This window comes from Marmota monax, unplaced genomic scaffold, assembly GCF_021218885.2.
Source record: "Marmota monax isolate L192 unplaced genomic scaffold, Marmota_monax_Labrador192_F-V1.1 WCK01_AAM20220418_F8-fsc00034, whole genome shotgun sequence".
Taxonomy (NCBI): Eukaryota; Metazoa; Chordata; class Mammalia; order Rodentia; family Sciuridae; genus Marmota; species Marmota monax.
The window spans coordinates 3,490,904-3,517,514 of NW_026693934.1; the positions used below are offsets into that span (position 1 = coordinate 3,490,904).

A 26,611-nucleotide genomic window follows, 5' to 3' on the forward strand; every position below is an offset into this window, starting at 1 on the left:
GTCATCTCTTACTAGAACTATTAAAACACAACTATACTTCTATATGAAAGTCCTTAAGTGGCTGTTTATTATTCATAATATAGCCATTAACTTCTACTCAGTGCTTTTACATGTACATGCGTTTGCAGAGAAAAATTCATGTACTTAATAGATTCTTAATAATAATTCTTAATGTTCCATTTCTCAGCCATTCCAGATTTCTATATTAAATTTTATTTTTTGTTGGATTTCTTTATTACTTAGGTGAACCACTGATTAATATGACTTGACTGAATCAGCCCAATGTTTATGAAAACCCTTTTTTTCCATGGGAATAAATATTTGTCTACTAAAAATGTAGTTACTAATGGAACTATTTAATATTTCTGTCATTAAGCAACTCTTGCATTCAGTTTTCTTCATGACATAAATGACACATTACTGTGAGTGGATCCTCCTTCTGGTAACACCCATTAAGAGATATGGTTGTCTACTAACATATCTGACTAAAATAATAATAACAACAACAATAATAATAGTTCACCCTTATTTCCAACCTAGGAAGACAAGTAAAGGTTTTTCCAGTTGTCTTTTTACCTTCAGTTCAGCTGCATAAACTAAGGCAAGCATTTGAAGATACGTTTTAGTACTGATAAAGACTAAAACTATTCTTATATACAGGAAAAGAATGGGAAAATTGACATCAGCAACAAAACCACAAAATGTGTTTTGATGAAACTATTCAGCAACTGGAACTTAAGAGAATCCTCTGCCTCCCATACTCTTTTTAAAAATCAAACAGCCCTTCCTATGGGTCTTTTTGTCCCTGGTTTATTGGTGAAAAACAGGAGCCATGAAGAGTATAAAAATCTAACCCAAGGCCTTTTTTCCAACAATTTGCAAAACTGATACTTAAGCCCAGGTCCATCCAAATCCAACCTTTACTTTCCCTTTTCTTTTTCAGGCTAATATTAAACTTTCCACTTGTACTCAAAGTCAGAAATTATTTATAGCTATGAGAACAAAACTAAGGATGGGAATGTGACCAGTGCAATTGTGTAAATGTGTATTCAGTCACATTTGATTTATAAGTAGTTACAAGCATGTCCTTGCATTATTGCAAGTAAATGTGTGTGGTGGGAATCAGTAAACCCAGGCTGTCAGAGAAGTCACCATCTCTAATCTCCAAGTATTTAAAGGCAATATATAAATGAAAGGCATCTAAAGAAATATTCCCAGAAAACTATGTGTTTGATAGGAAAGCAATATGTTAGCCACATAATGATGAACTTAGAATACAAATCTGGGTCGATCTTTATTTTTAGTATATCAATAACAAAATGTTTTGGCATAGTAAAGTGCTTCGTTATGTCAGTCTTTCTTCATTTTACTTAATTATTTATCTATTCTTTCATTTATTTTCCAGGAAGCATTGCCATCATTGTGCCGCTTGTCCTTTTGGTGACTTTGATAACCACCTTAGTAATTGGTTTAGTTCTTTGTAAGAGAAAAAGAAGGTAAGATTCAGTGTTCTAGATTAATATTCAATGAATAAATCATGCAAAAAAGTTGCAGATATATATATATATATATATATATATATATATATATATATATATATATTTAAAATTTCTTATAACATGATTTAGTTATTCCAACTACAATTTCCTATATTTTACAAATCCTATTAACCCTCTATTTTACATGATTGTAATTTACTCAAATCTTCCCTCATATTATGTTGATAGAATATATAAATGGAGCCATTCTAACAAAAATAACAAGAGGTCATACTCCTTAAATTTCAGTATTCTTTCCCTAAAACAGCAGGGGCTTCTGAAGTATATTTTATTATATTACTGTGTATGACTAGTAATGTCAACAGAATTATAGCAAATATGTATGTCATAAATTGTGGATTTCATTAACAGAGTGCATTTATTTAGTTTATTTTTGGCTGGAAGTATTATTATTTCAAATGACATGAAAGTGCTGTTATACAGAGCCAGGAGGAATGAGCTATCTGCGGGGTTTAATCTAGGAACTGAGAGCTGGTGAGTCATTTTTTTTTTTTTTGAGTTGTTAGGATTCTATCATATAATTTTGGGATTAAAATACTCTATTTCAAAAGTTTCATCAATGTTTTCTTAGGGATAGTTTTCAGATTGAAGGGAAAAAATTGGCATTAGCTGTTTAGGAGAAACTTATTTCCAGTATGTTTTTATTAAGTCAAAGTGATTGGAAAATGATTAATCAAAGTGTGAGTTTTTTGATAGTTAGAGACTTGACAAATATCACTCAATTTATTTCAAATGCATTTAATTTATAAATGTCCTATCAGTTTAATTAAAATAAGTAAATGTATAAATATGATCATTTCATGTACCTTGAGTTGTGGTATTTATATAATTCACACGTATGTTAATGTTCACATATTCTAGGACAAAAACAATTAGAAGACAACCCATTATCAATGGAGGAATAAATGTAGAAATTGGCAATCCATCTTATAACATGTATGAGGTGGATCATGACCACAACGATGGAGGTCTTTTAGATCCTGGCTTTATGATTGATCCAACAAAGGTAATATAGCTTAAAATAATGGACAGTGAGCATGAATTTTCTTGAATCAAAGCTATGTTATATGGTCTTGAATTTCATCTTTTTTAAATCTAAAATTGTCATAACAGATTTTATGATTCATTGAATGAGATAGCCTCTTTTTAAAAAGTACAGTATGATCTGCGTTCACTTGAGGAATGCAAGTTAACATTAAAATGAACAGAATTATTCACTCAGTTTATAAAGATGTGCAATTCATTTAAAATATTATCTTAATGAAATATGCTGATGTGTTAGCATGTCTAAATATACATAAAAAATTAGTGTAAACTGTTGGCTAACTTGTTTTCAATAGAAAAAGAATATAATGCTTCATTGTTAAAACAAGTATTTCATCTCCAACAGTGCATCACTGGAGAACCACTAAGCTGTGTCCCTTAATTTCTTTCTAATCCAATCACTTTTGAAAAATACTTCTCTATCTGCTATCTTATCCCTATTGATTTGAAACATATCATCAATACATATACCTTAAACATTCATAATTTATTTAAGGTTTCTGTTACTTCTTATTACTTTCCATAAGCTCACTTGATACAATTATCCAGATAAATTTGCAAAGATTTGATTCACTAAATGATCTGAATATTTTGAATGACAATTTTAGAATATTTACTTTGTTAAACTCTTTAAACCATTTTGCTAATGTTAGAGTTAATTTTATTAGTCTATTTATTTATTTATTAAATATTTACTTATTTTCTGATTTATTAAAGAGACTTTGTCTACAATACACTTTTAATCAAAGTGACCAATAATCAAAGTGACCAATCTACAGCCAAATGAGTTTAAACTTGTAATGACACCTATTCCTAAAATAGTGGAATAGGGTCTCATATACTCAATCTGGTTCCAAATTCTTAAGATTGTCTGAGCCAGAAATTGATGGTCAAATATTTTAATTAATATCAGTCAATCCTTTTGCATGATTAAAACTTATACTCTCAGAGAACATTATAATGATGTTTTCCTAATTAGAAATTATTTTATCATTAACTAACTCCTACATCTGATTTTTTCTTGAAATAGATCCTGATAATCTTAGTTCCAGTAACTATACTTGAAATTTAAAATCTATATATACTGTGTAAATTATTATTTGATAATTTGTCCCTGAAGAAGAAAGACATTAAAAAATTAGACTTCTGGAGATTCTTTGGTTTTTTCTTAGGAATATAAATGAAGTATAAGTATAATATGAACTGTTAAGAGACTTACTTTAAACATATTTAAAACACTTTTTACTTGTTTCATGAAGGAGAGTTCTCATTTTCCCTCATCATTTTTTATTTCTAGTGATAGAATTAATCCAATTCTGTATACTTAAAGAGAACAGCTTTTTAGTATCTCATTTAAAAATTTTTACAAGTTTACTCTAGGAGAATAAAACTATGCTTCAGTGCCCTTCAAATATATTTTTAATGTACTTAGCACTTAATAGTCAATAAATATTTATTTACCAATTTGCTGAATGACTAACCAAAATTGCATGGAATCTGTTAGAGAAGGCTAAGTCTACCTGGCTCCTAATATTTGAATGTAAGTATGAATTGTTATCCAAGAGGTAACTATAGAACAGTCTTAAGAGATAGGGACAATAATAAAAAAACAAAGATCACATCAAAGCAACCTTAATAATGAAACAAATTTCATAGATTATCACTATGTTGCAGTAGCTTGGTATAAGCATGATATAATTAACTACAAAGAAAATGTTTGTACAATGTCATTTTTGTTATTTTGAAACTGTTTAACATTTACAATTCAGTGATGCCTTCTAGTCAAAAGAACTGAAATACTTAACTGAAATGAATAAAATAGATCTGACTATGGAAGTTATACCACAGAATAATTTGAAGATTCCAAAAAATAATAATTATTGGTTTCACCCCCAAATTCATCTCAATCTTTAATTAAATTTTCTTTTCTAAAAAAATTATAAATAATTTCTGTATGATTCATCCAAATTCAAATTTACAGACTATAGACAATTAGAATTGTTTTGTGTACTTTCTAAATGAAACTATTCTGGAAAAAAAAAATTAAGTGGCAACTTTTAGTTGATTTTATGTTTGAAATATTTTCCAGAGCCACTTATTCATTGTTAAGATTGATAGTTAACAAATACATATTCATTAATATTTGAATATTCAAAAAAATGCCCCTTTAGGGTTTTTTATTACCATAAGTACTATATTATAAATATGACTGAAACAATATAATTCTGTTCTTAGACCCAAGAAAATCTAAAGTTAATCACATTGCATGTAGACATAGTGAGATTATTTTATTACTAATTAATCCACTTTCAGACTAGAGTCAGATTTCTACAACTGCAAATGTTTGTTTTGATGTGTGAAGTTTGAAATTTAAATTTCTCCCTTAAAAATATAGCTTGATGATGAATCTTTAATTAGAAGCAGATATTTGAGTGTCCAGAATGAGCTAACTGTCAAAACTCAGAACTTTTCTTAGTGTCAGAATTTTAAATGGAAAAGGCTGGTGCATTTTTCAGAGTTCTTAGCAAAGATGGTATTTCCTGGGTGAAGATAAGTTTCAATAGAACTATCTGGATATTGCTGCATGAGTACCATGTCTGTCGGTAAACTGAACATAATAAAAAATGTCTACCCATAGAGCAAAAATTTGATTAATATTTCTTTCTTAAGCTGTGAAAGCTAACCTGAAAACACTGCTCATGACCCAGGGCTAAAAAGGTTTTAATGTTATTTTTCTGATTCAACATGATTTATATCAATGGAAAGTGGTTCCATGATATTAGATGAGAAACTAAAATTCTCTGTTTATGTACAGGCCAGGTATATAGGGGGAGGGCCCAGTGCTTTCAAGCTTCCACACACAGCGCCGCCCATCTACCTAAACTCTGATTTGAAAGGACCACTAACTGCTGGGGTGAGAGAAGAAATTCATTATTCCATATCCATTCCATCACCGAATCCCTCACAATCAGAATGACTACTTGACTTGGATAGAAGCTTGTCCTTAATTAAGTTTTTAATTAACTAGAGATTCCAAAACAGCATAAAAATTAGAGGTTTATGTTATGTGTCCTGCCTATACAAGATGACATATAAAACATGTTATCATTCTAGGCAAGTTCTTAAGCAGAAATATCTCTTCTATTGGATTTGAAAGAGTTATAGACCATTTACAGTGAACTTGAGTGTTTCAGTATTAGTTGTTCTTAGAAAAGAATCTCTAGTCAGGCACAGTGGCATATGCCTATAATCCCAGTGGCTTGGGAAGCTGAGGCAGGAGTATCATGAGTTCAAAGCCAGCCTCAGCAAAAGGGAAGCGCCAAGCAACTCAGTGAGACCCTGTCTCTAAATAAAATACAAAATAGGGCTGGGGATGTGGGTCAGTGGTCAAGTGCCCTGAGTTCAATACCCGGTACCAAAGAAGAAAAAAGAAAAGAATCTCTAGCAAGAATTGTAAACTGAATTATTTAAATTTGTTCAGTTTTAAGCATTTTTATTAGAATGCTTTACTTAACATAAGTAACTTTTATGTGCAAATAAATATATAGTTCCAAATATGTCATCATATTGAAAATTCAGAGATGGTTTAATGAAATCATTTTTATTTTTTGAATTAGATAATATCTTTAGAGAAAGCTACTTTAAAATTACATAGCTCATTTTATCCAAAAAGTGAATAAAACATAATATCAGAATTTCTATGGATGAGTATGCTCTCTGTCTTCTCTTACATCAACTGCTTTTCATTCTCATTACCTAAGGTGTTTGTCTCCTTTGCATGGCTCAAAAATTATGTTTTCTTGTTGTAACAAAGGCTTAATGTATGCTTTTGGAAAAACCAGACAGAACCAAAACAACAATAAAAGCAAAAACTACAGAACATTTTCTTAAATTAAGCTGCAATTTGTTAAACAATGAATGATGAATATGTTTTCCACCTGAAAGAGGTCACTGCTACATGCTTCAAATTCTATCTCAAAATGTTTATATCTAACACATAATATAACCATACTTCACAATTCTTTAGATGAACCCAAAGACATGCCCAATGATAAATATATATAGGATCTTGAAGCAAGAATATTGTCATTTTTAAGAAGTGTTCACTGATGTATTCCTTTACTTTTGTCTTTATATGCTTGATTTAAATTCACATTGAAAAAATTATAGACACAGCTAATTAGGTGACTTTTTGTTTATGCATCTAAGTTTCCATTGATGGGTATGCATAAGTGGTAGTGGTGGTAGGTCACAGGGGATATATGGCCTGAAAACATCACAATTCATTTTAACCATTTGACAATAAAATTCTAGTAAGCATAGCTTTCCCTATGATTTCTTCTGGCTTTTTGTTTTACATCAGAGCTCCTGTTAGCTTCACAAGTTACCTGAAAATCATAAAATTTTGTTTTTACCTAATACCATGCTAAAGCAGACTAAAACCTATGCAGAATTTAAAATTTCATTTAAATATGTCCTACTTACTATCTTGAGTGCATCACATGTAGATATTATACCATTGACAAACTACAAAATAAGTGATGTTGTTAACTGATAATAATACTGATAATAATATTTATTTTTTCTTCTTCAGCCTACTAATTACTCCAACCCGGTGTATGCAAAATTGTATATGGATGGGCAAAATTGTCGAAATTCCTTAGGAAGTGTTGATGAAAGAAAAGAACTGCTTCCAAAGAAAATAGAAATTGGTATAAGAGAGACAGTGGCATAATCAGTGATACCTTTTATATGCTGTATAAATGTATAAAATATAAGGATTACTTTTGTATGTTCCAACAGTATTATACTTGTTTTGGCATCAGCATTACCTCTTCCTTTATCTTTTTCCTGGTTAATTGTTTTCTGAGTTTTTTGGGTTTTATTTTTTGCTGATGACTATTGATTGACCATTTGTATGGTATTTTTATGAAAAAGAACTGCACTACAGTACAATTTACAACAATGCTGCTGATGAAGACACACCTTTGAATTTGTTAAAAATTAAAAACAACATATTCCTTTGTAGTGTGAATATGAGCAATCTATTTTATATGAAATTTTTGGGTTCTACTTAATTAACAAAGAGAAACTCTGCACTTTTTCATTATATGGTCTGAAAGCTGTAATACAATGTCATTTTATTTTTTTGTTAAAATTGATGGAAGAATGATTAAATGGACAACTCTCTTCTTTGTGCCCATGAAGATTGATTCAGATACTGCTGAAAATATATAACCCTCACAAGTTCAGTGTCACCTGCTTTGAAATTAGCCTTAGATTGCCAAGTGGTAGATGAGGCAAAACTTGAAAATATATATATATATATAATTAATAATTTGCATGTAAACAGATGATTTACATTTTCCAAAATTTAGTGGACTCTGTGATATACTAAATGCGAACACCCTGTACACAATAGTTATATTTAGGTGGTAGAGCATAATAAAAAAATAACCTGAAGTGGACAGATCACACTTGCTATGGGATAAGACCTTTGGTTCTCCCTCAATCCTGAGGTGAATAGCCAGCCTAGAGCACAACAGGGCATCGGGTACTCATGTATTATGTGCTTCTTCCCAATCAATCACGTGCATTTTGTGGAAGATTGGCCCAACCCACCCTTTACCCCACTGAACATTATAGAATAATAGATAAGCACACAAATTGACAAGACAGAATTTCAATTATGAGGATGCATTCTTTTGCTAAGTCAAAAGGAAGAGGTAAAACAGCCCTTTTGGTGTAGAGTAATCGGTAAATATTTTCAAGAAACAGTATGACTAATCCCTTATTTTCCCTACTGAAAATATATTCTTCCGAGTTATAGAACAATTATCTACCCATTATCAAAGGTGGAGAGTATAAATGCTATTTGCTATTTGCTCTGGTAATCTGGGTTCTTTTTAGTTATATAAAACACATGGACCCCATTCACTTGTTTGTTTCTTTGTTCTCAAACTTTGATTAAACAAGTACAATTTATTTAAGGTGTATAAAAAAAGATAGCATTTTTATACAAATATCTTTAAAGGCACAAAAGATTTATTCACAAGTTGTGGAGGGCTTTTTGTTCCTCTGATAGACATGACTGACTTTTAGCTGTCATAATGTATTAACCTAACAGATGAAAAATATGTTTGTGGTTGCTCTTTATCCCTTTGTACAAGCATTAAAAAAAACTGCTGTTTTATAAGGAGATTTTTGTTGTACTATGTGCATGCATACTACCTATTTCTAAACTTTGCCATATTGAGGCCTTTATAAACTCTTGATTTATGTAATACTAGTGCAATTTTGCTTGAACAATGTTATGCATATCATAAACTTTTTCAGGTTCTTGTTTAAGTACATTTTTTAAATTGAACAGTATTTTTCATTTTGGTTATAATAGTCATTTTGCCTATGTTTCTACAATGAAGTGTTAAATACTTTATAAAAAATTGTTGACTGACTTATTTAAATGAAATTCTACATATTTAAGTGCTTGTGTTGGGTAGTTTTTAAACATAAGAAACTCCTTTTGTTGTGTGGTTTATATCTTTCTAGAAAATTATTTCAGGGACCATGGTAGTTTTCATGTGTTTGGTTTTGTTTTGGGTACTGCAGACTAAACCCATTAGTGCTTAACCACTAAGCTCATGCAAGTCTTTTAATTTTGAGACAGAGTGTTGCTAAGTTGTTGAGGGGTTTGCTTACTTACTGAGGCTGGCCTTGAACTTGTGATTGTCTTGCCTGCAGAGTTGTTGGGATTATAGGCCTATAGCACTACACCTGGCAATTTTTAAAAAAATATCCTTAAAAATGTATTCTCCAGGCAGAGTTTGATTCCACCACATCATTTTTCAAACCACAACAGAAAAGGCACTAGGTATTCAGTATTAGCAAAGTGTTAATGCAAATGTAATTACCATTTGAAAGAAACAGATTCCTAATGTTATCTTAACAGTTAATATTTATAAAAATGATGTCAAACTATTTACCATATGCAGCTAATACTAGAAGCATCACATTGATGAACTGGTATTCTACCAGGGCACTTGTGAAAGCCATACTCAAATGAGCTCCTGCTCAATAGACCTCAGGCCTCATCTACAAGAGCCTTACATTTTAATGGTCATTATTTGCGCATCAGCTGAAGTGTTCTGTGCTGGTTGAAAATCCACATCAGAGTCTACAGTTTCTATTACACTACTTTTATACATTTTTTCAACTTCTGAAAATGTGTTCTATTTCTATAGCTCTCTTTCTATTCCAAAATTTCATGGAAAAACTAAAAATCCAAGTGTATATAACCTCTTTCACCAACAAAATTCTTTCTAAATGATTCATTAAGATTTGGTGGAAGATATTTTATAAAAATTAATGCTTCCTCCTTACACAAATGGCTTTTCATCTAAGGCAAAGATTTTCAACCTCTTGCCATTTAGGAGCAGGTAAATCTTTGTTGTCTTTTATAGGGTAAGGTATTTAGCTGGATCCCTGCATTCTACCCAATCAGGAGATGTTAGTAACATGCTCCACTCTCCCAAAGTTGCAACAGCTAAAAATGTTTATGGATATTGCCAAATGTCTTCTGGGGAACAAAATTACTCTGTTAAGAACTGCTAATCTAGATCTCTATTCTGTCTCCCACTGTTAAATGACTCTCAGCTGGAACAGCTGAGTCAAAAACATCCCCTCATCAACAAAATCATGGCATTCCCAAGTTTCGATTTTAATTCTTTAATGCTGATGATGCATGAATTATAATTATAGAGATTTATATTAGTAAAGTGCCTATGTAGTAAACAAAAAAAAGACATGACTAAGGGAAAAAGTTGCATTTAGGAACTTGTAAAATTTTGCATAAGTTGACTCATTTTCATTTATGTAAATGTGTTTTATTTTGGTGTCATTGATAATTATGTTGTATTTTGGTTTGTGTTTTATCACATGCTTGTTTCGTTGATACTTAAGGTTGAAATTTAAACTCCTAAGTTCCAAGAATATTACTTTCTGTTTTTATGATGGCTCAGATATGAAGAAATTTAATACCACATGCATATTATGGCAGAAGTAAGTGAAATATAATTAATTAAGTTTTTAAAAACAGTTTCTTTATTTTTTTTATTTTTTTGGATAAAAAGGGAGGGAGCATGGGGGTATAAAAACAGCATTTTTTATCATATGCCCCATTCCAGTTTTATTAGTTCATTAACAACAATTTTCTCAATACTAGATGACATTCTTAAATTTAATGTAGATCAATAGTCATTATTTAAATATGAATGCTTGAATTGTAGCTTGCACAAAATAAACTAAAGCACTTCTTTATGAAGTATGGGGTTACATAGTTATATAGCGTAGATTTTATTTCTGTCAAGTATTTTGAATGTGAGATTAAAAACACAAAGGGTCAAAATCAATATGTTTTAATTTTTCTACTACATCTGTTGCTAACTAGACATATCCAGGAAGTTAGTATGTCCAGGAAAAGATATTAAAAATATATGATGGGTGTTTTACTTAGATATACGGCTAATTTTTGATGTTGTCATTCCAAAGGCCCAGGAACATGAACCTTATACAGTGCTATGAATACATCTGATCTACAGAAAGAAAAATAGATGAAATGAGTTCTTTGATTTAACTTTTTTTCTAGTAGATACTATACTTATGTGGCTGCAATTTATTCTGAAAAGAAATTGTTTCTAGTGAATCCCATCATTTTTGTACCCAAAGTGATCAAAAATCAAAAGAAAAATTGGTACTAAAGATGGCCTACTTGATAAATTCTATGCTTAGAATGTATTCATTCTCTCTGATGGAGAGTCTGTTCCTTTAGTATGGGATTGGTAAGATATCAGTGAACTTAAGCAATGGAATTTCTGATACTTTAGTCATTTGTTCACTCCAACATAATTTTTCAACATGATTTCTTCTGCAGTTTTAATACATAAGTTATCAGCCTCCTGATACAACTAGATTTTCAAGTTTATTTATGGAGTAGTGGCCTCGAAAGCTAATAATATAGTTGTTCTAGCCTTTAAAAATATAATATTGATAGTGAAAACTATACACATCTTACTAGGGTCAGTAATCTAAAAATTTATAAGTGAGAAAACATTTTTTCACACACCAAATGAACTGTGAAATATAGTTAGAAATCAATTTAGGAGTTCAAATTGTAAGACTGTTCACAGACATACTTCAAAAACAATATGTAGAATATAAGTTTAGATTGACTTGACTGATGAAATATTCACATATTTCAACGAATATTGTAAAACCTAGGAAGATTATAACGGCAATAAGATTCTCAACTAAAGTAACTGTTGTGCAATTTATAATTGTCATTTTCTGTTGTGGAAATCTATGTGAACACACACACATGCTCTGGCTTTGTTGTTCTATTAGTTATGAAAATGACACTTATTTCCTATTTTATCTAACATTTAATCATGTTTAGCTTCTCTGACTTAGAATTTCAGATATCATAACCATTAACCATAATAAAATGAATCCCTAGTTTTCAAAAGTTCTCATTTTTGCACAAATTGTTTTAGTCTACACAATGTTGTAGACTTTACCATATTAGAAAATCTTCATCTCCCTCTTGCATCTCCTCTTTCATCCTAAGTGACAGTATACTAGCACACTATTTTATCAAAACTTGTATTGCTAATTATTACTGCAAAATATATTTTCATTTTAGGGAACTTAGGAAATATGCATGAAAAAGAAAAATATTACTCCCATAATAAAATCCAGAATTTGAAAATGTTTTCTTTCTACCCTAAAGTAAGAAATTTAACATACTTTGATTCCCTTTGCCCAGTTCACCCTCATGGTCTGTGTTAATACATTTTTATTTTATGTTTGAAACTATTTTTCCAGATGCATTATTTTTGTATTCTTTCTCTTCCCTTCCTCAACTGCTTGGAATATATTCAATTTTTTTATTTAGTATTTCTCTTTAAAAATCCAATTATTATTGATTTTTCTGTATGGAATCTTCATTGTTAATTTTGTTTATCTTGATCAAAGTCTTAATTTATTGATATATTTCATAAATAATACTTATAAAAACCTTTATCTGTAATATATTTGCTGAATTTTTACATATATGCAAATGTTTTTCTCAGGCCTTCAAATATGAGTGTGAACTCAACTGAATAAACACTTATGGAGCTATACTTTTTTCCTCCATAATTGTGTTGATATTGCTCTATTATTTACAGTCAAACGGTGTTCTTAAGGCTCTTTTTAAAGCCAAATAGATTTTTATTATCTGTATCATTTAATGTTCCCACACTTAAAACAAGACAAACACTTGCTTATAATTAAAAATTTATATATGTACATATATTTATGTGAATATACATATAAACATACATATACATATATTGACATAAATATATATTTTTTACTTTTTTCAATTTATAATACATAATCCATTTTCAGCTGAAGTTAGTTTTCTCCAAAACTGTCTTTATTACATAGATACAAATTATTTTTTTAACAACAACAAAAATCTGCCATTCTTAGGTTAAATCTTTCAATTTTCTTCATCACACATATCAGCTTAATTATTTTTATCTTCTATTTCTTTTTTTCACCTTTAGATATTTTTAAGTTTCTTTTCTGTTACAGGTTTACTCTGTTCCCTCTAAATCATTTTTTTTTCATGTGTACATGTGCAAAAGTGTGTGTGCACATGTGAAAGCTTCTCAGAGATAAATTTAATTTAGTGTTTATGGAGTCTTTCCTTATCTTACACAACTTTCTTTTCAATTTATGTGGTTTTGTTTTGTTTCCCCAGTTAGTGTATTTTCTCCTTAGGGTTTTCATAGTATCTGTTTCCTATGTCCTATTCATTGTACCAACCAGTATTCAAAAGTTTTCACTTCACAAAAATTCTCTTAGTCTACCAAATGATGTCATTCCTTATCTTATGGAAAATTAAAAAAAAAAAGTCTAAAGGATGTGTTCATCTTTTCTGTTTACTTATGCTTAATTACAGAGAAAATGCTCTAGTTCCAGAGCTGCATGACTATTAGGTTTTACAATATTAATTTTCCCCCAATTTTTGTAAATTTAATGCCACTTTAATACCTTCTTGGACATATGAATCCATTCCTCCCTATCATATCCTTATAGATTTCTCCTGGAACTCAGTATAATTATTTTCATTCTCATGTAAGTATATACATTTTTATCAAACAGTAAAAGAAATAATTTCATAAAATGCCATTGGTTTCGTATGCCATAATACTAGGGTTCTTCCTGAATCCACACTTTCCTGTATTTCAATTGTCTGATCCTATATTATGGCATAATCTTTCACATATACACAGGTAGAGCACCAGTCCCCTTCAGGTCCACTGTAGCACTTCCTTACCTTGATAACCATGCAGATGTCTGCCATATTCTTCTGGAAGCCTTATTCTCTGAAGGAAGTACAAGGTTGGATCAAGTGAGTGCTCTACTCACCTCAAGAAGTGCTGACTATCAAGTAGAAGGATGGCTGCTCACACTTGTTTTTAGATAGGTCCAGGATATTGCATCTGGAACCAAAGTATGGAAGAAACACAAATTGTTCCCTTATTATGCAAGGATTCAGATTTAGCAGAGAAAAATATTGATAAATCCCCCTGGTTTTTGTTTGACTTCTAGTTAATGCTGTTTCATCTAAAAAAAATCATCAATATTTTTGAAACTTACTAACCAGCTAAGAGAATACTTAAAATGACTGAGTCATAGGCTTCTTGTTAGATGATAGATGATTTTTGAAATGGCTAGTTTTCACAACTGTCATTAACACTTTTGTCACAATATCAAAGAGCATTGTTTCCTCTCTCTACAGTTCACATTTTATAACTTTGAACTCATCTACAGAGATTAGCAGCTCTGTCTCTTTCTGCAAGATACTTTCCTTTGAAGGTACACCAGATACCTCTTGTTTGCCTCACATCTACCCCTCTTTCTAGCTTTGCTGTACAAATTTGTTAGGTCTGAGTACAATTTGAGAACACTTAACAACAGATGCACTTCATCTCTCTCTGTATAGTTTTCTCTTGCTGCTATAAGAAACTACCATGTATTTAGAAGTTAACAAAGCATATATGTATTAAGTCACAGCCCTGTAGTCAGAAGTCTGCATTGGCTTGATGAGACTCTGTGCTCCAGGTTGCACAAAGCTGGAATCAAGTCAGCTGTCCGAGCTCTGAAATGGACACCCTTCCAAGCTTATTCAGATTGATGGCTGAATCCAGTTCCTTGCTGTTGTAGAACTAAATTTTCCAATTCCTTGCTGGCTGTCTCATCTACAGCCTAGTTGTGCTAGGATGGTGTGGTAGGTTGCAAGAAGGCCAAAGAAAATGTCCAGTGATAGCATGGGAAATACATGGTTTATTGGGGAAAGCTTACGAGAGATCAGTAATGAGTCCACAAGAGTTCAGTAGTGACCATCTGACAGATAGCACCTCCATTCCTCATAGTGCTTTGCCTTATAGTGCCTTCTCTCCCTCACAGCAATATGTCTAGTGCAGTCAGCTGAATAAGTGACAGGTATCCTTCCCTTAGTACCATCAGTTCTTCACCCACTCCCACTCAAAGAGAGATTTTCTATGTTAGGCTGTAGAAGTGGTGACATCAACAGCATGAGCTTGCTTAGTTTATATGACCAACAATGAAGAAACAACAGTCCTGGCGTACATACAAGAAAGTAGCTTCCTATAGATAACACTAACTTGTCCTAATTTCCAGTATGCATTAGAGAAAGCCAGTGCCCTTTAAGATAATAAGTATCTGAACTTTCCCTCCCATGTTTCCCCTTATTCTTCCCTTAACATGGCTAGGTTAGTGAGAACAGAGAGGAGGCATTCAGAGACACAGTGTTTTACTGCCCCCTTATCATCTGAGGATCACTTTAACTCCTAGAGGCCTTTCTCTGGTGTTGCATATGGAATGCTCCCACCCAGATGTATTTCATATTTTCTCCAAGCCTACAATTTCCCCAACTTGCCATTTTGATGCATCCCCTATTTCTTGCCAGAGAAAACTCTATGTTGGAGTACTCACATTATTAGGATAACCTGGATAATCAAAGAGAATCTTTCAATTTTTATGTCAATAAAACTAATTGCATCTACAAATTCCCATTTGCAATAGGGCACATATATCATTGAAGACCAGTATTTGGCCTTAAATATACTTTTCTTTTCTTCCCTGCAGCATCTCAGGCAAAAGGACTATTTTCAAATGCCATCACAATGATGTTAAACAAATTTTTCCCTTATATTCTTCCATGCTTGTTACACATCCCCATGGTTCACTCTTGAATATATTCACCCTCATATTAATCAGTAATTCCCCACTCAAGCTAATTTTAGTTGACATTGATTATTTAATCTGAAGACAATGAAATGGGGAACAAAGACATCTACAGTAACCCAACTGGCACTCATGTTATGTGCAACTTAGAGGTATAGTTTTTAATGCTCCATAGAGCAAATTACAAGTCAATTTAAAAATGCACCCATTCCATTTCTTAGCTAATCCTGTTATTCACTTTCTCTTTCTGTTTAAAATGTCTCTGAAGAACAAACTGTATTTCCCATAGTATTGACCAACTTGATAACATCCACTTGTAGGTCTTTTCTATTATTGCAAGTTTCCAACACCCATTCCACAGATCACAACCAAATATAAACTGTGTTTTTAAAAGACTTCTCTCGGGCCTTTTAAGGTATAGATTCAGGAAAGATTTCAACACAGAATTCTTACCCATCAGATTTAATAAGCAACCAATTATTGATGATAAATAAAGTAGTGATTATCCCTAGCATTCAGTGCCATCACAGACACTAAGAATATCACTGGTGGTAAACTGAGATAAAGGACAGAAGATAAAATGTTGCCTGAAATGTTAACTGTGACTCTTGAGTAATATGAGGACTATAGAAATTATGATTGTGATGCTAGCTGATGTATTTATACTTTAAGAAGAAAATAAGAGGCTCAGATTAGCCAAAAAAGCAACTGAAGGCAGACTACCTAGGTCAAAAGGGCAAACTGAAAGTGTTTAAAAATCCACAATCTCCAACAGCTTCAGGCAGAATATACTGAAATTTAGATTTGGGAATTCATTTTAGATGGAGTAGAGCTACAAAGATGGAATTCTTGGAAAGCCTTCAATTGCATCATAGATAAGGCCAATGCTCTTAGAGAAAGTGAATTAGGAAGGGATATTTGAGTGGAAAATATGAATATTTCAAAATTCCAAAATTCTCTGAATCCTCCAGACCGACAAACCACATCCTGTATGCCAGAAATTAACCTGCTTTTATATGGTTACTCTGTAGGAACTTCAGCTGAGGCAGGTGCCTTTCAAGATGTGCTTACTCCCTCTGTGGTCTGTCTCCACAAGATCAGGTTCAAATGAGAGACCATCTCAAGTAAGAAATCTTTCCCTGCTCCAGGAATAGTTGGAGAGAGTCATGAGGATGTTAGGCCAGCAAGAAAGAAAGTAATCATTCATGATCCTGGCAAGAACATTTGGAGCTAGCTGTTGTGTACTGCTGGGATAGATGTCTCAAAATCTTAGAATAAATTGTAGACGTCAATATGATGGAGATTCTAGAAGTGCCTTAGATGTGTTCCCCAGGTTGACCTTGTACACCTGAGCTCAAGTGAGCCTTCTGCCTCAGCTTCTGGAGTACCTAAGTCTGAAGGCTTAAAGAAGTTATTGGAAATGTGAGTTAAGGTGATCTATTGTATATTAGAATCTACTGAATGGACCAACCATGTCTTCTGTGAAGTCCAAGAGTTCTGTCTTTTCACAAATGTAATAAAAGATTCACTGGTGGAAGGAAAATTTAAAACTTCTATTGGCCATATTTGATAGTAAGATACACTTTTTTTTTTCTGAAACTCCTCTCCAATGTTAGTGGAGTTTCCAGAACTTTAGAATAAAAAGCTTTAAATGACATCATTTAAACAATAGAAGAAAGGTGGGCATATTTACTGTCATGCATGGTGAGGTTAAAGTGGCAAGCAAGATATTTTGTGTCTACAGCAATGACTGATAGACCCTGGAGTTTCTATATAGCAAGGTAAATGGGAAACCATTAGGATATTACTTGATGATTCAACAATAACAAAAGAACCTAGAGGTTTCAAATAAATTAGAAATAGAAATCATTCACAACACTACCCAGTTGCAAACTATAAGCCAGTTCATAGATCTAGAGCCCAATAATTGAAAATAAAACAAAATGCCATGAGGAAGAAAAAAATATCTGTTCAATCTTTTCTCTCAGAGATTTATGACAGTTGCTAGACTAAATGTGCAATAGAAAGAATACTCAGAACTTTTGAAAGTCATTGTGTATGGTATCCAAATTGCTGGGGATAACTGGGTATCCCCAAGTCATCATTGTTCTCTGTTTAGTGGTGTCTACGGAGGCAAGTAATAAATAAGGTTCCTACACAAAAGTATATCTCATACTGGATCTATGGCATTCAAGGCTTCAAAGTATTTTCTGACTCCTCAATATAAAATAAGGATGCATATACGTAACATTTAGCAGAAATCTGACATGTATTATTTGATTTGTGGAGTAAAAGTGATTAAAATAAAAGGTAAGAGGAAGCTTCTGAAAATTAATCATCCTTTGATCATTATAACAAAACAAAAGCCTATAGTCTTAAAGGAAGTATGGAGACTAAAGACAAAATCAAATATTTAAATGATATAGTGGTAGTTTCTCTTTTACATCATTAGTAAATTAATTAATTAATAAATTAATTGATACATTGTGGCAGAGACAGTGGGCTAATATAAACTTAACTAAGTTACAGTTATAAGAGCAATATTTAGCCAGATACAATATCTTTACAGAAACAATTCAGCATAGACTGTAGCACTTGGTTTGCAGTTCCTGATTTGGAAAATGCCTTCTTTTTTACTTCCATCATAAGGACAGTCAAAAGTTTGCTTTTATGCCTAAAGAATAACAAAATACATTCACAGTTGACCCCAGAACAGCATTCACTTTCTTTTAGGAACCTTGATCATCACACATTTTGTAGAAACACAGGATGATATGGGGAAGGTTGCTCTGTGTTTAGTAAACATAGGTGCAATAAATATAAGCTTTATAAGGTAATAAAATATTCATAGATTTATGAATTTTAAAACTATTTTTATACTGATGTGTTAGCCTGCTTTCTATCACTATAAAAACTACCTGAGATAATCAACTTATAAAGAGGAAAGGTTTATTTAAGCTCACAGTTTTAGAGGCTCCTGTCCATGATGGGAAGACCTGTTTCTTTTAGGCCTCTGGTGATGGTGCCCGATGGCAGATGGCAATGGAAGGTAGTGTGAGGTAGTGTGTGCTAGACTAAAACTGCTCCCCTTATGGCCAGGAAGCAAAAGAGATCAAGGAAGGTCAGGGGGTCCCTTCAATCCCCTTCCTAAGCATGTCTTCAGTGACCTCAAGATGTCCAACCAGGCCCCTCCTCTTAAAAGCTCCACCACCTCCCAAGATCACCTCCCTGGAGACCAAGCTTGCAACACATGGGCCTTGGTGACATCAAAGATCTAAACTATAGCACCTAACATTATTGTAACTAATTGGTTTGTCCAATAATTTCAGGCATAAGGCAAAGAATAAAACTGAATTAATTTTTGGCTAAAATATTTTCCTTTTAGATAATTAGACCAAAAACTACACTCTGTTTCCTATGGAATTTTAATTCTCAAATCTTGAATTAGTTATGTTTAGCTTTTATTATAATTTCTGTTCACATTTAAAATATATGCATTACCTAACGATTTTTTCACTGCCTACTTAAAGATTTTAAATCCTATTCCTTTTTACACCTTAAAGATTGCAATAGAAAACAAATTCTTTTCAATAACTTGCCACCATTATTATTTATAAGACAATGCCTGCACCTTAACATAATTGCTTCTTTTTGGCCTATATTAAAATATAAAATGAACTCTGAATCCCGTGCTTGTAAGTGGATGTATATAAATACTCAAAATGAATGTCTTCAATGGACTCTGCAAGACAGGATCCCAACCTTTGACACCCAGTTAATTAGTACAAAGGAAGAAAATCTAGACAAACAGCCTCCCTATTAATTTGACAGCTAATTAAAATGCACGCCCTGTGGAAGTCACTTGACTCTCAATTACAATTAAATATGCAAGGTTATCAGAACTCTGCAAGCAGAAAGCTGAAAGTAATCTTCCTTCAATAGAGTGAATATATTCAAGGATGGTCTGTATGGTAAGGAAAGGTTTCACGTTTCACAGCAGGCTGTGCTCTTCATTATCTGTACCTACAGGGCACTGACAATGTAATGTCACCACTGTTCCTCGGTTATGATCATCTGTAGTAGGCTTAGGGTTGAATCCTAGTCAGCTGTTCAAATTGTTGTGGACCCCATCAAATATCAACTGGAACAGTCTAAGGAAAAAAAATTTGTCCCGATTTGCCTGTTGCTTAAATGGTGTTGGGTTAATTTGTCATAAAATTAATGATGCACTTAAATTAAGAGATTTATGATATCCGTGCACACTTCTAATTGACTTAACACAACTAAACAGCTTACAACTCATACATCTCCAAAAAGGAATGATTAATAAAACAGCTACATTTATCCTCCCTTCTTGAATAAATTCTTCGATAGTCTATTAAAATAGCTTTCTCCTTTTTAACTTAATTATTGACTTTGTAAGCCATAAAGCACTTTATTTTTTATAAGATTACTGTATTTTTTTTTCAATTTCAAGCCAGATGATTTGCTTAAATTAACCTATGAATAAAAGTCTTGTTGAACTTTAAAAGAAAATTTTACTGTATATACTTAAGTCATAGCCTCCTTATTTATTTTCTATTACTAAATCATAATTTTTATGTAACATTAACTAACTGAATTTTAAAAATGTTCACGCATAAAGTCATGTACTGAAGAGACATTGATAAAAAACATACACCTAAACTGCTAACTAACTTGCATTTTTCAAGGGTATTCTTATGATGAGATTGAAGAAAAACAGTGATTCTTTGCTCCATTTGATGGCTATATCTGGAACAGAGATGACAATTTGAAAATTATAACAAGACCAGGCTAAATGTGTTCTGTTTTTTCTTTACGAAAACCAGTCTCATCGTCCTAAATTTATGATGGACCTGTTTCCCACTATGGACTTTTTGACTTTTTTACTATGTCCAGTTCACTGTGTGTGCACCATAAAGCATCTTCAAGTATACATTTCAACAAAAGAACATTAAGACTCACTTAAGTCAAACACTAGAAATATCTTCCAAATCACATATAATGTTTTAAAAGATGCATAGTCTACACATCATAAATCTGTTTGCACAATGTGATGAAAAATTTTAGACTTAGTCCTTTAATAATAGAAGAGGAATCATTCATAAAGCCAATGGCATCCACTGACCTTTAATCACACATCTCTTGTTTTTCATATTTGCTTTAGGTAACACATTATATTAACTATAATTAGTAAAGATAAGACCTCATTAATATAATCATTATTTTTAAAGTATTATCTATTTAGAATGAATATATATGTACAGCTATAGTTTTGACATTTTGTGTTAATATTAAGACACATTTGTAACATATGTAGCATAACTGAACTTAAAACCTGGGTTTTATTTCACCTGGATTTTGTGATAAAATCATGGATGAGAAATCATGGATTATTTCAGTGATGCTTTGGAATCCAAACTCTGTCAGTGAAGATGGTATCAAAACCATACCATTGACAAACATTTTAGTTGTTGTGCTAAAGTCTATTCCAAAATACCAGAGATGTGCTCAAACAGAGAAACACAAGGTATCTGGTAGCAACTTAGCTCTTTTTGAACACATATTTTTGGTGTAAGAAAATTCTTATTTCATAGCCACACATATGTTAACTATATGTTAGCATGTGTTAAGTTTCTGTTAGCTAAAATGGTTATTTTCAAATATACAGGGGACAATTTCAAGAATACAATATTTTCATGTGTTCAGAAACATTCTAGGCATAATGTTGCAAACTTCAGAAGTCAGGCCCAATGTATCTAATTCATCTACTTGAATTAAAATAAATTTAGGATGATTTCCAAAAGAGATATACAATCCAAAGGATCTTATCAAAAAACTTGTGTGTGATAAGAAATCCTCTCCCCCCACTCTTTTCAAGAGAGATATGTTGAAAATTTCTATTTTTATTATTAGAATATCTGAGCTTTCTTACAGTATATTTCTGTTAAAGTTTATAAAATCCTTATTGATTGAAAAACCTTTAATATTTCCATATTTCTTAGAAAATATCCAAAATGGAATACACAATTGCTGTGGTTTTCAAGAAGCATAATAAATCCTATAATTATTCTGTTTTGATATTAATATTATAAATATGATCAGTTCTTTCATATAAATTAAAATTTAGTCACTTTATTGAAAACATCTTGATTCCATAGAATTTATGTTAAGAGCACCTGTGTATGTAAAACCTGTGATATGTTGTAATATATGTGAAAATGCAATTAGATGGATGGATAATTGGGTGAATGGTGGATTAATAAATGAATGGTCCTTCCAGTAAACAGCATGGGCAAGTAAAATCTCAGTCATTTGGAAATGCTGTGTTTTAAGTTTTGTATATTTCAATGATGTTATAAAAGACTGAATGTTTGTATTCTCCCTCAAATGCATGTGTTGAGATTCATTAACCACCAGTCTGAGGCTACTAGGAGATGGGGCATAATTAGGTCATAAATGTGGAGACATCATGGATGGAATTAATGCTTATGAAAAGGATCCCAGAGGACACCTTTCCCCTTATTCTACCATGTAAACATGTAAAAAGATAATAATCTGCAACTCAGAAGAGGACCCTCACAAGAGTCTAATCATACTGGCACCCTCACTCCAGATTTCCAGAGTCCTGAACTGTGATAAGCAGATTTATATTGTTTAAAAGGCACCCAGTTGCCAGTCACGTGGTCACACCTGTAATCCCAATGACTCAGGAGACTGAGGTAGGTAGATTGCAAGTTCAAATCCAGCCTCAGCAACTTATTGAGGCCCTGGGCAACTTAGCAACACTCTGACTCAAAAATTAAAGGGCTGGGAATGTGCCTTAGGGGTTAAGCACCCCTGTATTCAATCCCTGGTTCTAAATCAATAAATGAATAGATAAATAAATAAGGCACCCAGTCTGAGGAAACTTGTCACAGCACCAAGACACCTCTATATTAAATTTCATCATAAAAGTGAGGAATTTATCCATGCACAAAATATATGTAGGTATAGGAAGAGGACAAGGTTAAAAAGTGTCAGTGTCTATCAAACTGAAAAATGACACATACAGACAGCTGCATTTCTAGTGAAAATCCACTTTTTATGAACAACAACACAAAGTAGATCTCATCATGATTCCTATCATGTCTTATGAATTTTAAACCTTAATCTCATCTCTCAGTGCTCGTGACTGCTTCCTTCTCTTGCTTTCCACCTGCCATGCTGCCATCATCTCTGGAAAAGGCCCTTCATGCCTGCTGCCTATTTTATTTAGGAAACTTATCAGTGCTTTGTGGTGGTTACCATGCCAATATGTTTTAGCTATTTAGCACTCTCTCATATCATCTCCCTTTTGTATTTTTTTCCATTTATTCTACGAGGATAGTAATAAGATCATATGCTGAAAAAAATTAGACTGGTTATGAGAAGTTTCAATAGATGCTTAGGAAAATCTGATCTAGATGTGAAGGTGTGATTCAGCCATAAGAATGAAGATGTAGATTACCTCTGGATTTTAATAGTTATGATTTTCTTGTTATTACCATTAGCCAAGGGTCCATAAAATTAACCCAAAAGCAGTTTTTCATGTGCTTTTAGAATCTTAACTTTGTTCTTTCATTCTCCCAAACCATTATGACACCAGATGTACCTCCTGGCTATCACAAAACATATCCTTGTCATCATATACTGGCTGACTACCATAAATAATCAGAATTACAGCAATTAGTAATATGGCCATTCCTGAGGTATCACATTTATTAAGGTCCCCAAAATGTCAGTCTAAAAAGATGCTTCTCTGAAGTATATGGACATGACAAAATTACGTAAGAAACTCTGCAACTTGTATTTACTGAGAAGCAGATCTTAAGTCTGAGTTAAGAATAAAAAAGATTTCGAGGGAAAACAATGCCTGTGAAAAAATAAAGAAAAAGGAATGGCAAAGAAAATCATCAAAGATAACTACATGTTAAAGACTGACAACTCAATATGGAGTTCCCAGCAAAGATGATCTTTCAGAGGAGGCCCCCACTGATCAGGAATGGTTAGCCTCTACATCAATCACTGCCTTAATTACTACATGTGCCCCAGAGAAGGTTGAAGGTTAAAGTTGGCTCAAAGGCTGGGGCAAAACAATAACTGGGGGTTTTATCTAACCATACTCCTCACAGGTAGACAGTGAATCCTTTCATGAAATGATACACAGAAAATGTCTCTGTGTATATATGTTATATATATATATATATATATATATATATATATATATATATATATAAAATACATATATAATATATGACATATATAAATATGTAATAATATTACAATTATTCATATATTATATAAATATATATGGCACAATAACAGTTATTGATAGCTACTAAGCATCTGATAGGCAAAAATGTGTTTAGGCTTTGTGAATAAAACAAAAATTGTTAAAGTATGCTTAATATAATTAATACAATTAAATCTTATAATCAATTATTTTTCTAAAAAGTTACAAATGAAAACTTAAAATAATTCCTCCTACATTTATGTCAGGTTTTATGTTTTACCGTTGAATGTCTCTAGCTGCAGGCATTGTTGCCAGCTGGAATTATCTCTGTGCAATTGATTGATTCACTCTGGGTTTCCACTTAAGTGTTCTGGTTTGTTCTGAATCACAAAAAGTATGCTTCCATGTTCCTTTATATTGGTTAGATCTTAGTACAATATCCATTTAGGATTAGCCGATCCCAAAATATCTGACCAGACATTAGTTGTCCTGATCCTCTCAAGTTTTCTCTTCTCTCCCAATCAAGACAAGAACCTCTTTTTTTTACTACCTTGTACTCATCTATGCATTTTTACATACTCTCTTCAATGATTGTAGACCTTCTCAGCTTCTAATTTTTGAAGTTTCTGTGTTTATTCATGCCTTATGCACCTGATGTCTGACCTCAGACATTATTACAAGAATGATGCAAGAGTACTCTCATCCTCATGGACTCAGTCAGTACCTATTGTATTTTCTTTCTTATTTCATTCTCTTAAGTTGGGGCACTTTAGTCTCTTTGATATGGGGAATTTTGTAAAAATATATATTCCTATGGTTGTAAGTGGTAGAGGAGAAAATTTTAAAACTCTGCTTTATTGATTGTTTAATAAGATGAAATCAAGCTAAATTTAGGCTTATCATCAAATGTTTTGTTTTCTGGTATTTTAAATAATAATAATAATAATAATAATAATAATAATAATAATAATAATGATAATAATAATAAAAACCTGTCTCCCATTAAGGAAAAAAAGCAGTTTTTTTTCTGATGTAATTGGATATCTGTCATCATCTCATGATTTCTTTGTTTCAAAGAGTTTGGCTTTAATCATTGTTTCAAGAACTGTAGGAAAAGGCTGAACTTTTAAAATCCAATAGTTCCTTAAACTCCCATGTCCTTCAAAATCTCTAGGAGGAAAAAAAAGCCAGTTAAAGTCATACACTGTATGCTTCTGAGATAGGGGCTATGCATCAGAGGGGAGAATGGATCCATCTTCTGAGTGTCCAGTCTGAACCAGAAATACTATGACACACTCACATCCAAACCAGGAGAACTTCCCTTGTTTGTCTAAAGCTGTTTATAAACTTTTGAATTTGAAGACATCATATGGTAAGAAGTTGTCAGTTTGATACTCAGATATGGAAAAGAAGGTTCATGGATCAAGCAGTTGAATGCAAATTCTAGGTGGAGTTGGGATAATAGACATGGTTTATTTGGAGGTGGTAGTGGTCCCTAGCCAGCCCCTGCTCCCCTAGCCATTTCCATAGGACTTTTTTATATAAAGGCCAGATTGCCAATAGGTTACACAAATGGGCACTTCCTTGCAAGCAAATATTTATGACCTTAAGTACATATGCTGAATCAGAGTGTTTATGACCTTGCCTACTTACTAAAAGCATAGCCTGCCAGAAGCCTGGTGAGGAACCCTAACTATAGCCACCTTGAACTTGCCCTATAGCAGCCTACACCTGTTTGTTGTGTGACTTTATAGCTCCTCCTGTGAGCAGAATGTCAGCTCAGAGCCCAGGCATCACAAGACATTGAACATTTCTGCTCACTTCCTTGGAAATTTGCTTCACTGCCATGGGGGAAGACCTAGTTAAGCTCCATGAAAGAAGAGAGGACATTGGGTAGGAAATAAATCCTACCAGCTGAGGCTCCCTAGATGAGCCAGCTTCCCCAAAAACTTGTGCTTAGAGCAGAACCATTTGCTGATCTCAGTCCAAATTACCATTACATAGAGTCATAAGCTAAATAGCTGGTTGTCACATTCAGGTTTAAAATGGCTCCTTATGCAAAGAAAGCTCAGTGGTGTCCAGAATGGTCTCAAAAATGTCAATACCAGCATAATGATTGTCAGTCACATTGATATAAAGGAATATCTGGTCTACAGTGATCACATGTGGCACTAGTGGTGGGAGAATAGAGGATAGTAAATGTGGTTTCCCTATCTCTCTGCTATATCAAGAAGTATAAATGTTTCCTATCATGTCAATTAACACATTTCCTCCTCCACTGTCCATGTGTAGTGAAATCTGTAGTCTATCTAAATTGTATTAGCAAGTGTCGTACAAGAGGTGATCAGTGATGACTCCATAGGGATATAAGGAGTATGAGTGAATCCTGAAACAAGGACCCAATCTTCCCAGGGGA

General features: G+C 32.6%; 1 protein-coding gene across 1 annotated transcript in view; it reads left to right on the forward strand.

Moving 5' to 3' along the window:
• Window positions 1–10,824, forward strand: part of Lrp1b (LDL receptor related protein 1B) — a 1,856,415-nt gene extending 1,845,591 nt beyond the window's left edge. Inside the window, exons 88-91 of the mRNA XM_058585368.1 lie at window positions 1,406–1,496; window positions 2,421–2,565; window positions 5,419–5,517; window positions 7,198–10,824. Of these exons, the coding sequence (XP_058441351.1) occupies window positions 1,406–1,496; window positions 2,421–2,565; window positions 5,419–5,517; window positions 7,198–7,338 (476 nt within the window). The 3' untranslated portion in view covers window positions 7,339–10,824. The remainder of the gene's footprint in view (window positions 1–1,405; window positions 1,497–2,420; window positions 2,566–5,418; window positions 5,518–7,197) is intronic.
• The last annotated feature ends 15,787 nt before the right edge of the window (window positions 10,825–26,611 follow it).